Source organism: Desmodus rotundus, chromosome 7, assembly GCF_022682495.2.
Source record: "Desmodus rotundus isolate HL8 chromosome 7, HLdesRot8A.1, whole genome shotgun sequence".
Classification (NCBI taxonomy): Eukaryota; Metazoa; Chordata; class Mammalia; order Chiroptera; family Phyllostomidae; genus Desmodus; species Desmodus rotundus.
Genome location: NC_071393.1, coordinates 3,887,862 through 3,901,267, shown reverse-complemented (window position 1 = coordinate 3,901,267; position 13,406 = coordinate 3,887,862). Strand labels below are relative to the sequence as shown.

General features: G+C 55.2%; 1 protein-coding gene across 1 annotated transcript; it reads right to left on the bottom strand.

Annotated features, from left to right (window-relative positions):
* Positions 1–3,384: 3,384 nt before the first annotated feature.
* Positions 3,385–12,177, bottom strand: HPD (4-hydroxyphenylpyruvate dioxygenase). Its single transcript, XM_024566896.4, has 14 exons — positions 12,111–12,177; positions 11,984–12,010; positions 11,502–11,564; positions 11,065–11,169; positions 10,419–10,461; positions 10,147–10,229; positions 9,135–9,224; positions 8,071–8,174; positions 7,578–7,655; positions 6,932–7,094; positions 6,757–6,828; positions 5,524–5,646; positions 3,826–3,942; positions 3,385–3,724 (listed from the first exon to the last, which is right to left on the bottom strand). The coding sequence occupies exons 1-14, from the start codon at positions 12,111–12,113 to the stop codon at positions 3,614–3,616; spliced, it is 1,182 nt and encodes a 393-aa protein (XP_024422664.3). The 5' UTR covers positions 12,114–12,177; the 3' UTR covers positions 3,385–3,613.
* Positions 12,178–13,406: the final 1,229 nt, after the last annotated feature.

Sequence of the window (13,406 nt, the reverse complement as noted above, 5' to 3'; positions counted from 1 at the left end):
CAAAAGGCAGCGTGACGGAAAAGAAGCTGTATTTCACTTCTTAACGGCAGGAATGCAAGTTTTCACAAGACTGTTTTCCCTGTCCTGTGGCAAATGTCACACAGCTGGAAAACACCCAACGCTGGCAGGCCTGGGGCGGGGGCACTCCTGCACTGTGGTTAGCAGAAGCATCAATTGCGACGACCTTTAGGAGGAAACGCTGGATACTAGCCATCGGTATTTAAAATGCACACAAGCTCTTGGCCCAACTGCCCCCACTGTGCGGAATTGAGCCTGCCAGGCACAAGCAGGCTGTGCTGGGAGGTTCTCGGCAGCCTCTCTGGGGGCAAAGAAACAAAGGCCGGGCTGGACGTCCACTGGAGGTGGGCTGGTTGTCAGATCCGTGCATGCAGACAGGCGAACCCCGCTGCAGGTGAACTCGGAGGGAACAGAAACCGCACTGAGGGCGAGGCGGAGCCAGGAAACGACGCAGCTCCCGACCATACGTTCATTCAACCGATGCTTATTAGGAGTAGAGAGAACCCACTGCCCGTCTTTGTGGTGACTGTTTTTGTGGGTGAGCCAGACAGACATGGAGGATAAATGCTACAGGCATTAATACAGGCAATGCTACAGGAGAAAAATAGCCACGAGAAGAGGGTATGGAGGGGGTGGGGTGTGACATTTTAAATAGGGTGATCAGGGAAGTCCACTTAACCAAGAGGGGCACAAAAGTCGAAGGACATAAGGGCGCGTTATCCCACTGAGGATGCCTTGGGGAAGGGCGTTCCAGGCAGAAGGAACCCCCACCTGATGTATCACGCACCCACAAGGAGGCCTGCAAGGCTGCAGCTGAAAAAGGTTCGGAAGGTACTGTGGGGGCCTGTGGGGGAGGCGGACACCGAAGGGCCTTGCAGGACACGTGAGGACAAGTCAGGGCGTCCAGCCCGAGGCACACACTGGAAACACACATAGAAATTTGAGTTTCCTTCATCGTCCCTCCTGAACCTGCTCCTCCTGCTGTATTTCAACCTCGGTTACCTCGGTCACCGGCATTTCTCTTCCCTATCCATGCCACGCCCACATACTGCTGCTGCTGGTCACCTAAGCTCAAAGCCCATAAATCCTGGACTTCTTTCCCCCCAGCTACCAAGTGTGATGGTTCTCCTTCGACCTTGTTCTTCAAATCAGCCACCTCTTGCTTTGCCTCTCTGACCCACAGGTTAAGACCTTTTCTCACTGGTTCTGGTGTGGAGACCAAAAAGGAAAGCCCAATCAAAACATCTGCATGCACAGGGCAGCCCAGGTAGGTTGGCATGAGGAGGGGGAGGTGCCAGGTACACTTGGGCAAAACCTCTCGCTCAGGCCTCTCTCCAAAAATAAGAGCAAACACATAGTGCTGATACTGTGCCAGCCAGTTTTTGTTTTGTTGTTTTTTAGAGAAACGGGAAGGGAGAGAGAGAGGGAGAGAAACTTTAATGTGTGGTTGCCTCTCACTCACCCCCTTACTGGGGACCTGGCCTGCAACCCAGGCATGTGCCCTGACTGGGAATCCAACTGATGACCCTTTGCTTCACAGTCCAGTGCTCAACCCACTGAGCCATACCAGCCAGGGCAGCCAGTTTTAAACATCTTTGATGTTCAGTTCACACCATAGGAGGCAGGTATTATTTCACCCCCATTTAACAAATGAGGAAAAGCAGGGCACAGAATGGTTAAGTAACTTGCCCAAGGTCACACAGCAGGCAAATGGCTGCTTGAGGTGAGAACCTAGGCACTCTGGCTCCATAGTCTGGGCTCAGCTAATGCAGGTCCACTCTGCCCAGGCCCCATCTAAAGGGGCACCAACTGCTTGGTTCCCACTGAGTGTTGCTGTGTAGGGAGACTAGCCCAGAACTGCCTGGTGGTTCCAAGAACTAGAATCCTAGGATTTCTATTTGAAATATCCCAACTTTCTGAAATATGGACTCAAATTTGTTTAAAATCATGCAGATAAAATACATCTGCCAGCCAGATTTGGTCCGTGGGCCACTAGTTTGCAACTTCCTGGGTTATAGAATTTCCCTTTTGTGCATAAGCCATGGGAAAATAGAGGGAGGGTATTTTTACCCAACAGCCTGGGCCTGGGACCCGCCATTGTTCTTTGGGGTCTTGCTGATTTCTTTTCATTTCTGGAGTTCATGGTTCCAGAATCCCTATCTTCTATTACCTGAAATAATAACAACAACAATAATAATAATAACCCAGTTCTCCCTTTATGTCAACTTAAATTTCTTCTTTCTTTCTGGAAAAATTCTCACCCAAGGGTGTGTTTTATTGATTTTAGAGCAGGATAGGGAGAGAGAAAGAGAGAAACACAGATGTAAGAGAGAAACATTGATGGGTTGCCTTTTGTACATGCCCTGGCAGGAATAGAACCCACAACCTAGGTATGTGCCCTGACTGGGGACCAAACTCAAAAACTTTTGGTATACTGGACAACACTCCAACCAACGAAATCACTCAACCAGGGCCAACTTGGATATTTTCTTACACTGAGATCTACCCGTTCCCCATTCTGAGTTGTCTTCTTTAGGGAGGCTATTAAACTGTCAAACGCAGGAGGAAGGAGAGACCCAGTTCACCCCCACCTCCTCTTGTCTGGTTTTGAAGAAGAACTTCCAAGAGTTTTAGGACTAGTAGCTCCCTCCCAACTATGTCATTCCTTTGCAAGGTTCACTCACACTTGAGTATGACCTAGCAAGGCTGCGGGGGCCGGAGCTGTACCACTGTGCAGGGGGGCTCAGATCCCTCCTACGTGACCCACCTCTCAGATCAGAAACCATGTCCCATGGTTGCAGAGTGGGGACGCTTCCCCAAAGTCCCTTCCCCAACACTCTCCCTCCCCTCTCTTTGTCCAGAAGTTTGGGTTCCGGGCAGCAAAACTGGGGATGGCTCATCTTTAGAGACCATGAGGCCACCAGACAGGATGCTGCCAAGCACAGTCACACTTTAAGGCCTTTACTCTTGCTGTTCCCTCCTCCTGGGATGCTCTTTCTCCAGATTTTCCCACGCTGGCTACCAAATGTCACCTCCCCAGAGAGGCCTGAAGCCTTGATGAAAATTAGTGCCACTCCCAGCGATCTCACCACCCGCTTTATTTTCTTAATAGCATGTACCACTCCACGAAAAGAGTTTGTCTTCCCCTCTAGAGTGTAAGCCCTCTGTACCCCTTGGTTCCAGAATCCCCCTGACCAGCGCCGTCCCATTAGCAAAAGCGCTTGCACCCGGCTCCTCAGCTGCCATGGTGCTCCGAACCCCTAACACAGACGTCCCTGCTGCGCTACCGCCCCCTGGCCGCTAAAGAGCGTCACTGCCCCTGCCCCCCCTCCCCCCCGCCCCCCCCGCACAGACACCCTACAAGGCTTGGGATCCCAGTCCGCTTTATTCCAGAGCGCAGAGGAGGGCGGCACCAGGAGGTGGGCGGGACCTCGCGTCCTAGACTGGCTGGTGGGCGGGGTCTAAAGGGAATGGCCAGTAAGAAGGGCTGGCTCTAGGAGCCTGTGGGATGGGTGTGTTCCAGAACTAAGGGGCGTGGCCTGCCTTGTACGGAGGGTGGGCGGGGCCTCGGCTGGTCTAGCAAGACTCGGGGGGCCTACATGCCCAGAGCCACCCCATTGATCTCCATGTCTGTGAGGTTGCCCCGCAAGTCCTGCTCCTCCTCGAAAGCCTTGAACAGTGCGTTGAAATTGCCGGCTCCAAAGCCCTAGAACAGAAGAGAGGAAGTGAGTTGTAGGGCCAGAAAGCCAACCGGGCTAATTAACCTGCATGACCCCCTTGGGCTTGCTGGGGATAGGTGGCATCTACCTGGTGGTTGTGGCGCTGAATGACTTCCAGAAAGAGCGTGGGCCGGTCCTGCATGGGCTTGGTGAAGATCTGCAGCAGGTAGCCTTTCTCATCGTAGTCCACCAGGATTTTCAGCTCCTGCGTGGGGGACAGGGGCCCGGGTTGGGGGGAGGCTGATGCTCTAATTTCATACCTTGGCATCCTTAAAAAGTCCATAGGAAGGGGCTCCTGCACCCCCTAAGTCAAGAAAAGACCCCTTTTCCAGCAGTTCCAGACACCTCAAAACAGATCCCCAAATTGTCCTGTTGCCACCCCAATGGCTCACCCCCTGGGTAAGCCACCATTGCTGCTGGCCTGGACCACCCTCATAGCCTCCACTGAGATCTCCCTGCTCCTGCTCTCGCCTCTTTACAATCCATCTTCCCCACAGACATAGCGGGATCTTTCAAAAATCAGGTCATGCCATTCCCTGTTTACAACCATCCAGTGGAAATGGGAGCCCTCCTAGGTTGCTGGAGGGAAAATGGTACAGCCACTGTGGAAAACCTTCTGGCAGGTCCTCAAAAGGTTAACCAGAGAGTTACCTTATGACCCAGCAATTCCACTCCTAAGTAGCTACCCCAGAGAATCAAAACATATGTCAGCACAAAAACTTGTACACAAATTATCACAGCGTTATTTATAACAGCCAAAAGATAGAAACAACCCAAATACTCATCAACTGATGAATAGATAAACAAAATGTGGTCTCTTCACTCAATGGAATATGACTCAGCCATGAAAAGGAACGAAGCCCTGACACCGGCTACAATGTGGATGGACCTCGAGAACACGATGCTGAGAGAGTCGCCAGACACCAAAGGCCACCTGTTGTGTGATTCTACTTGTATGACATGTTCAGAAAAGACCAATTTATAGAAACAGAAGACAGATCAGCGTTGCCTAGGTCAGAGGGGACGGTGGAATGGCGGGATTGGTAGGCGATGGCTAAGGCCACACCCCTTCTTTTTAGGGTGATAAAGACGCACTGAAATTGATTTTGATCATGGCTGCCCAGCACAGCGAGTAGCTGAAAACCACTGAACTATGCTCTTTGAGTGATTTATGCTATGTGACTTATATATTATGAAAACTATTAAAAACAAATAAGCAAATTAAAAGAAACCACAGCGGTTTCTGGCCACAAAACAAATTCCCAAGTCCTGAATAGCCTCCAAGAGAAATCGACCCCTGCCTGCCGCTGTGACCTACGCCGCAGCCCGCCTTCCACCCACTCTAGCCCCCTTCCTGTTCCTCAGGCACTTAAAGCTTGCTCCTGTCTCAGGACATTTGCACCTGCTGTTCCCTCTGCCAGGACTACCCTTTCCCCAGCCTTTCACACAGCCAACTCCCTCTTGTTATCTAGATGTCACGGAAATGTCACTTCCTCAGAGAAGCCTTCCCTCCTGACTACCTCCTGTAAAGTAGCCCCAGGTCACTCTCTGTCATAGCCTATTTTAACTTCCTGGATGGCAATGACTCTGTCCCTCTCTGGTGGTGTTTGTGTTTTTTATTTGTCATCTGCCTCTCCACTAGGATGCAAGTCCCATGACAGCCGGGACCTGATTTCCCTCTATGTCCGGGTGCCTCCTGCAGGGTAGAGGTCTGGACCAGATTTGTGAGGCGAGATGGAACTCAGCCCGTCCTGCCAGCTGACTGAGGAGCCCGCTGCAGTCTCACCTCCAGCACATCCATGTTCTCCTTCACCCGGATCTTGGCCGACTTGAGCTTCTCCCGCAGCTGTTTGTAGTACGTGGACGGGACATGCAGGAATTCCATGCCTCTCTCTCTCAAGTGGCGAATCTGTTTTAGGGCAAGGCCAAGGTTGGCCTCCTTCTCTCTTCAACACCCCTAGCCAGGTGGAGGTGCTGGGCCAAGAGGAGGCAGGGTCCCTGTCCTGGCTCCCCCAAAATGCCAGGGTGTGCTGTGACCTCATCCCCTCCCCCCTTGGGGTCCTGTGGGTCCTGTTAGAAGAACAGCAATCACTAACGTGTATGGGATGCCCACCGTGTGCCTGTCTCAAGCCCTGTGCATTGCCTCACTGTGTCCTTGCAGTGCTCTTTGGAGGCATTTGGATGACATTATCCTCGTGTCATAGCTGGGGACACTGAGGCATTAAGAGACTGAGTATCTATTCTTGACATCATAACCAGAGTGCCTTTATTAAAGTACAAGTTACAAGTCATGTCACTCCTCTTCTTACCCCCCGGTGGTGTCACATCTCGGAGTGTAGGTCCTCACCATCGGCTCCGCCGTTCTAACCCTGTCTCCTATGCCCCTCTCCTTTGCTCATTCTGTTCCAGCCATGTGATCTTGCTGTTCCTTCAGCTGTCCTCTGCCTTGGCTGTGCCTGCTGCCTGGGGTGCTTTCCCCCACATATCCACATGCTTCTCCCTTTCCAGACCTGCTGCTTCCCGCTCTGCATTCTCCAATGTGTCCTTCTCCATGAGGCCTTTCAGGCCACGCTACCTGAACTGCAGTGCCCGCCCCCCTCCCTCCTCCGCTGCCCTCTTCATTTTCCTCCCGAGCGCTCCCTGCCATCTAACGTCTATTTTACTTGTTCTCTCTCCTGCCTCCATAGGGGTGGAAACTATTGTCTTGTTGACTGGCGGCTCCCAAGTCCCTGAAACAGTACCGGGCACATAGTCAGTGCTCAGTAACCATCTGCTGAGCAAGTGAATGAACGAATGAAGTCGCCAGGGCCATGGAGTGAATTTTGGGTTGGGCCAGGATTGATGGGACAGGCCAGGCGCTTGCCCGCTCTTCCAAACTGCCATTTAAGGAATAGGTAGGACCCAGCCTCCCCGTCAGCCCTCAGGGCCAGCAGGGGGCCCAGTGCTCGGACTCCATTTTGCAGAGATCGGCCCTGGAGCTGAGCAGGGGGTGACTTAGGGCCAGGAATGGGCTTCTCACCGCTGAGATGATGTCCTGGGTCTTGAGAGCGATGTGCTGCACCCCAGCGCCCCCGTTATAGTCCACATATTCCTGCCGGAGGGGCACAAGGAAACCCCCGTCATTGGTCCTGTCCTGTCCCCACAAGAGCCCTGAAACCCCTTCCCTGCTGTCTTCTCCCCCAGGATGGCCCCACCTGGATCTGGGACTTCTTCCTGCCCGGCGCTGGCTCATTGATGGGCATCTTGATGGACTCCTCGTAATTGGCCACCACGATGGATCGCAGCGAGCTGTACTCCGTGTGCACCTGCGTGTCATCCACAGACCAGAAACGGTGGAACTGCAGGTTTTTCAGGTACCTGGGGGTGGCCAGAAGGGCACATGGGCTGTGGAAGGGGCTCCCTGCCTCTATTCCACCTTCCAGAATTGGTTCCCCTGAGCAGGCTCCAAAAGGGACCGTCACTCCCATCACACACATCATGGATTTGTACCTTTGTTGTGACAGTTTCCCTTCAGGTGGACGTAAAGGCTTGAAACCAGACGCCCAGAGTAAGGCAGTGCTCGGCAGGTGCAAGTACTTCGGGAAGGGGCACTAGTTTCTAATGCGCACGAGGGTGCTGGTGGGGTGGTGGTAGTCTCCCTCTGAGCCTCGACTGTGACAACCACCCCGTGCCGATTCCCCAAGGTTCCTCATTTTGGGCCTTATATCCTCTGGTCTCCATGGGGACAGATTCACAGGGAACAGATGAACGGATGGCCTCAGGCTAACTTCTACCACCCGGCACTTTGCTTCCCACTCTGGTGTCCTGAGACAGGAAGGACCCGGCGGGCCAGGGGCTCACCATTCGGAGGCAGACTGCATCTCCTGATCAGGCTGGTTTCCCACGATGTGGTCAATGATTTCGAGGCCGCAGCGGGGCCTGGGACAGGGACTCAGTGAGGGGGTGAGAAGATTACTCCCTAAATCTACCCCCCTCCCCACTGGACCCTCAATAACGGGAATAGCTCACTATGACGTAGCACCTACGATCGGCACTTTATTTGTGTCAACTCACACCCCCTTACTCGCCCCGTTTGCAGATGGGGACACTGAGGTGGAGAGAAATAAAGTCACTTGCCAAGGTTACGTGACTGTGAAGTAACAGAGCTGGGATTTGAACCCAGGCAGCCTGCTTCCAGAACCTGTGTTCCTAGCCTCTAGGCCTCATCTCCAAGCCACCCCTTGGTGGCGCTCAGAAGAGCCCCAGGCAGGCTCTCAGTGCTCTGCCCCTGCAGAGGAGCCTGGAGTGGAGAGGCCTCGTTCCCCACCCCCGCCCTGCCCAGAGGAACACTCACAACTTGGAGAGCAGGGGGTCCTTGGATGCCGAGACCTCGAACCCGGGCAGGAAACAGCCAGTGTAGTTCATCTTCTCCACCAGGGTGTGGGTCGTGTCCCCATACTACGGGCAGAGAGCAGCCTGGCTGGGCCCCGGAGCTCGAGTCCCCTCCGCAGCCCTGGGCTCCCCCGCCTGGGACTGACCCTAACTCCCTGTCTCACCTCAGGCAAGTCACTTCCCCTTTTGGAAATGAACTGCATCCTGTCATTTGGGAATTTCTTTGACAGTCTCTCTTCCCCACAGAACCCGTGGTTCTAAGAGGACAGGGACACTTTCTGGTTCACCGCTATGTCCCCCGCACCTAGGTCAGCGCCTGGTGCGGTGAAAACATGGGGACCTAATGGAGAACGATGAGGATGTTGCATCTAATCATACCGAAGGGCGCTTTTGGTCTTAGCCATTTTTAAGTTACACTTAATCTTGAGAAGATAGGGCCCGTGGCTGTCTCTGTGTGCCGAGAGCACAGGTGCTAAACCCGCTCGGCAATCTTCGCGGGCGTGTCCGCGATATCCAGGCACCGTTGTGCTAGGAGCTAAGTACACGCGTGATCTCATTCGACCTACAATAACCCTCTAGGAGTTACAGCTGGAGAAACTGAGGCACAGAAAGGTCAGGTGGTACGCCGTCTTAGATCACACAAGGGGGGGTCCAACCCCAGTCCTTGCTCATTTTGACGTGGTCACAGAGAGGTGAAGTGATTTGCCCAAAGTCACTCAGCTAGTGCGGGGTGGAGCACCCCCATTCCAGTCCCTCTGCTTTCTTCAAAGTCCCTGCCTGAAGCTTATGTCCCCATGATGTGACCTGCACTGAGGAGGAAGGGAGGCCTGGGGGAGGCGGTAGGGGGGCAGGTAGCTCTCATCGGCCTGTGCGCGCTGGCCAGGCATCACAGGCGATCAGCCTGGAGGGGGACGTCTGTGCTTTGAAGCACGAGGGTGGGATGACGTAGGAGTTGGGGGGTGGGGAGGGGGCCCTGGCATCTTAGTGGGCACTAACGGTTGGGGGGTGGCACCAAAGTTAACTTACCGTCTGCAGCATAGCAAACTTCACCTTCCCAAACTTATCTTGCTCCACCCAGGGCTCACGGATGATTTTGGCACCCCGTTCCCGGGCTTTCTGCGGGGGAATAGGGAGGGGGGTGGTCAGGCCTGGACCCTCCTGGAGCCCTTGCCGGCTGCTCCTGCTGGATCGCTGCTGCGTGCTCCAGCCCCAGACAGGAACCCCGGCTAGCTTCTGCGGTTGCCCCCAATACCCATGCCTAGTGCCCATTTGGCAGATTGGGAAACTGAGGCCCAGGCCCAGAGTTGAGGCTGTGAGAAACAAACCAGGTAGGGGTTGGGGGGGGTCTTTCCTGCCTCTCCTAACTCACTCCATGGCCCTTTTTCCTCTCCAGTCCTCAGTTTCCCCATCCGTAAAAAGGGTGGTTTGGTAGGAATATGAGCTGTATTAATTGAGCACCTACTATATGTCAGACCCTCTGCCAAGTGCCTTACACGCATAACTCATGCATGCACATAGTAAACCTTGCTTAGCGCATGTCTGTTCCTATCACACGTGAGGTACCGCTGTAGATATTAACCTCTAATCCTCACAGCAGCGTTCTGGGGAAGGTGCTGTTACTGTCTCCACTTTGTAGGGGAGGTCACTGAAGCACAGAGAAGTTAAGTCACTTGCCCAAGGTCACACAGCTAATGAGATTCAGACACAGGCAACCTGCCTCTGGAATCTGCGCTCTGAGCCTCTGCCTGCACTGAGGACAGCGTTTGGTTCAGGGTCGGGCTCAATACGTGGCCATTACGATCTTGCTGCCGGGCTGTGAGAGCGGGTGGGCTGGGTGATGGGGTTATGCCGTGTTGCGGTTGTGGAAACTGAGCCTCAGAGGGAGGACACATAGTCAGGGCCGGGTGTCTCTGGACCTCGGGCATAAGTCGCTCAGCACAGCAGAGTCCTCCAGCCCTGACAGAGCGGGGACCCGATGCAGACAGGGCAGGCCAAGCCTTCTTGCTTCGTCTCCACGCCAGCCCAGGTGTGCACTCACCTGCACAATGTAGTCACAATCTTCCACCTCGAACGCGATGTCCTTCACTCCATCCCCGTGTTTCACCAGGTGGTCGCCCATCTCTGTGGCCAGTTGGGGGGTGGGGGCGGCACTGGAGTCACGGACCCGACCTGCACTTCCGGGCTGCTGGGCTCCGTCTCCTTCTAGGCTGAGGCCCCCTCCCGGAACCCTGACTTGCCCTTGTCCCGACCCCACTCACGATACCAGGTCTCCACCCCCCGGCACCTCCAACCCCTCTGAGGTCCCCTCACCTTTGTTCCAGGGGTTGAGAGCAGAGGAGAAAACAAACACAATCTATGACACAGAGAAGAGGCGGGGTAAGCTGTGGCTCCCACGAGTGTGGGCAGGTGCACCCCACCCCTTCTCCCTGCCCGCCACTGGCACCCCTTGTGGAGCAAAAGGAACCAGATTAGCCTCCCAGGCAGGCAGGGTCCCCAGCCCTGGGTTGCAGTCCCTGCTCTGCCTCAGTGTCCCCCCTGGTCCTGAGGGACTGGGGGCTTCTCCTGTGCCCCAGGGGTCTGAGTCAGGCCTCCCGAGGGGAGAGCTCTGGGATCTGGGGGCAAGGGCACTGCCTGGACTTCTGGCTCTGACACCCAGGGCCTCTGCCCATTTTTCCTGAACACATGTGAGACCAGCATTGGAGAAGGAGATGAAACTAAGAAGCTCCTGAATCCCGGGCAAAAAGGTGCCTGGCAGAGGGGCCAATGGGCACTGCACCCCGCCAGCACTCTGATCGCCGTGCCAGGCTTCCTGCAAGAGGCCTGGGCCTGCCTGGACAAAGGGCCTTCTAGTCTCTGGGTTTCAACCAAAGGCGCGAGAGTCTCCAGGAGCTCAGAGACCCGCAGGAAGAGAGGGACAGGCCTCCTGGACAAGTGGTGGTCCTGGCTGGGGACTCACCTGCCCTTGCTTGACCACATGGCTGACCACCTCCCTGGAACCAGTCTCTAGGCCCTTGTAGGCCAGCGGCTCGAAGCCCATCTTGCTGCAGTAGAAGGTCGCAGCCTGGATCAGAGGGGCGAGCACATTGGGTTTGTGAGGGCTGAGGCGCCAGCCTGGGGCCCCCAGGGAGAGCTGCCCCCCAGCTTGTCTGCCCCATTGTGCCAGGGCAGGACCCCTGCTGAAGAAAGGCTGCTCTCTGACCCCTCTGGACCTCCAGTGAGATTCCTGCTGGGGTCCGCCCCGATTGTGTAAACAGGGCCCAGAGTGTCTGTCCTTCTGAGGGCAGACGTCCCAGCACTGGCCCTGACCCTCCCCTCCCAGGGGCCAATCACAGACTCATCCAGAGGCCCTCTTGCCCACCCTCTGCCCACTCCAATACCTTGCCCTTGCCTCACCTGCTTGGCATTGCCCACCCAGAAGGTCACAGAGTGGAAGTGGAGGAATCGGCCTTTCTCAGGCTGAGAAGGAGAGAGAGGGCGAGGCTGAGTCCCTGGACGAGGGTCACTTCCCTCATCCCCCCATCCTACCCCAGCCTTGCCAAGCCACAGAAAGGGTTTCTTAGGGAGAATTTGAGCTCCTGGGGGGCCAGGCTTGGGAGGCCTGCCCAGGTTTCACAGAGGGATACAGCCTATTGATACAGCAACACGGATTTCAGTTGGATTTTAGAAAGAACTTCCAGACAGGATGAAGAGGTTGGCAAGGATTTGAGATAAACGTTTTTCTTAGGAGGGCAGCTCAGTGTTGGGGAGGGGTGGGCAGGCAGGGATGACCTTGAGTGCACTTGCTGGACGTCCCAAACCCACCTTACACATTCCTCTTTTGATGTTTGTGTCCCAGTGTCCCGGGGCCCTGACCCTACCTGTCCCCTCCCGCTTACCTTCTGTCCTTTGTCGCTGTAGGTTGTCTAAGGAGAAAGAACAGGACGGTAAGGTTTGGACGCTCAGCCACAGGTGTTTCTGGAGGCCACCCCAGAGAGGCTGCCAGGGCCCTAGGCAGGCACTTACCATGATGGATCTGGGTCACGCTTCCTGCAGGGACACTGGGACAAAAGGCTAGAGGAGTGCTGGGCAGGGGTATTTAACACCCAGCGGGCCCCACCTCTGGCCTCTGTGGCCATCCTGGGGTGGGTGCTGGCACCTTTCCTGGGAGCTCCTAGGCCTGGGAGCCTCTGGTCCGGCCCCGTTGGACAGGGCCAAGCAGTCGGGCACAGAGAAGGGGAGTGGCCTGCCCAGGGGCCAAGGCAGGAAGCCAAGGGGCACATTCTTCCTAGGACCCTGGGCTTGGACTCTGAGCTCTGCCCCCCAGAATCCAAAGCTCAGAAGCCAAGGCCAGGCTGAGTGCAGTGGTGGCTCCAGAATTTATATCCAGGGAGAATTTGAGGGGGGACTCGGGGCTGGTCTGGAGGCCCTGTTTCCACGGCAAGCATGTGGTTTATATTTGAGTAAAAGGGTTGCGTTCCATAGCATTCCACAGTGGCTAGAGGCACAGGTGTGGGGTTGGAGTCCTGGAGCTGCTACCTCCCATGTGACTGGGGCAAGTCACCAAAGCCCCTGAGCCTCGGTCTCCCCATCTGTAAGATGGGAGCCATAACAGTGTGGTGGGGATTCCATGAGATAACGCCTCAGTCTTCTCAGTCGGTCTTCTGCAAGTAAGGTCTCTGTCGATGTTGGTTATGATTAATGATGCTTCTTTGGGATTTGGGGGCTGATGGAAGATGGGAGGGGCGCTTGGTGGTGCCACAGCCTGAGTTTGGGGGAAGAGGCTGAGGCTCTGCCTGGGGCCCAGGTTCTCAGTCTCTCCAGGGTGCTGGGGCGGGGGGGTGGTGGAGTTGACAGCTCTGGAAGCAGGAAGGCCCCAGTTCCAGGAGGCTCTGTGGCTGAGCCCTCTTCACAGGGAACCGACCTTATCAACTGTCCTCGTTGCCTGGAAATGCTCAGCAGCCCTGACGTTGACCATCTGGGCCCCCAACTGGGCTGCGACCCTCTCTACCTTCTTGCATTTTGGCTCCCAAGATGTCCTGCATCAGCCTTTCTTTCCAATCCTTGCCGAAGGATATGTTTATTGATTTTAGAGAGAGAAACATCAATGTGAGAGAGAAACATCGATCAGTTGCCCCCTGTACACACCCTGACTGGGGATCGAACCCACAACCTAGGTATGTGCCTGGACTGGGAATCGAACACACAACCTTTTTAGTGTATAGAATGACGCTCCAACCAACTGAGGCACCCGGCCAGGGCCCACATCGGTCTGTTAAAAAAAAAATACAGAAAAACAGATCTTTGTGGCTAGTAATGACC

What these genes read in the sequence shown, in the direction of transcription:
- HPD (XM_024566896.4), bottom strand. An exon ending in GGGTGGGCAATGCCAAGCAG is followed by an intron (nt 11,170 to 11,501) that starts GTGAGGCAAGGG and finishes CCTCTGATCCAG; the next exon opens with GCTGCGACCTTCTACTGCAG. An exon ending in AGTTTGCTATGCTGCAGACG is followed by an intron (nt 8,175 to 9,134) that starts GTAAGTTAACTT and finishes CTCTGCCCGTAG; the next exon opens with TATGGGGACACGACCCACAC.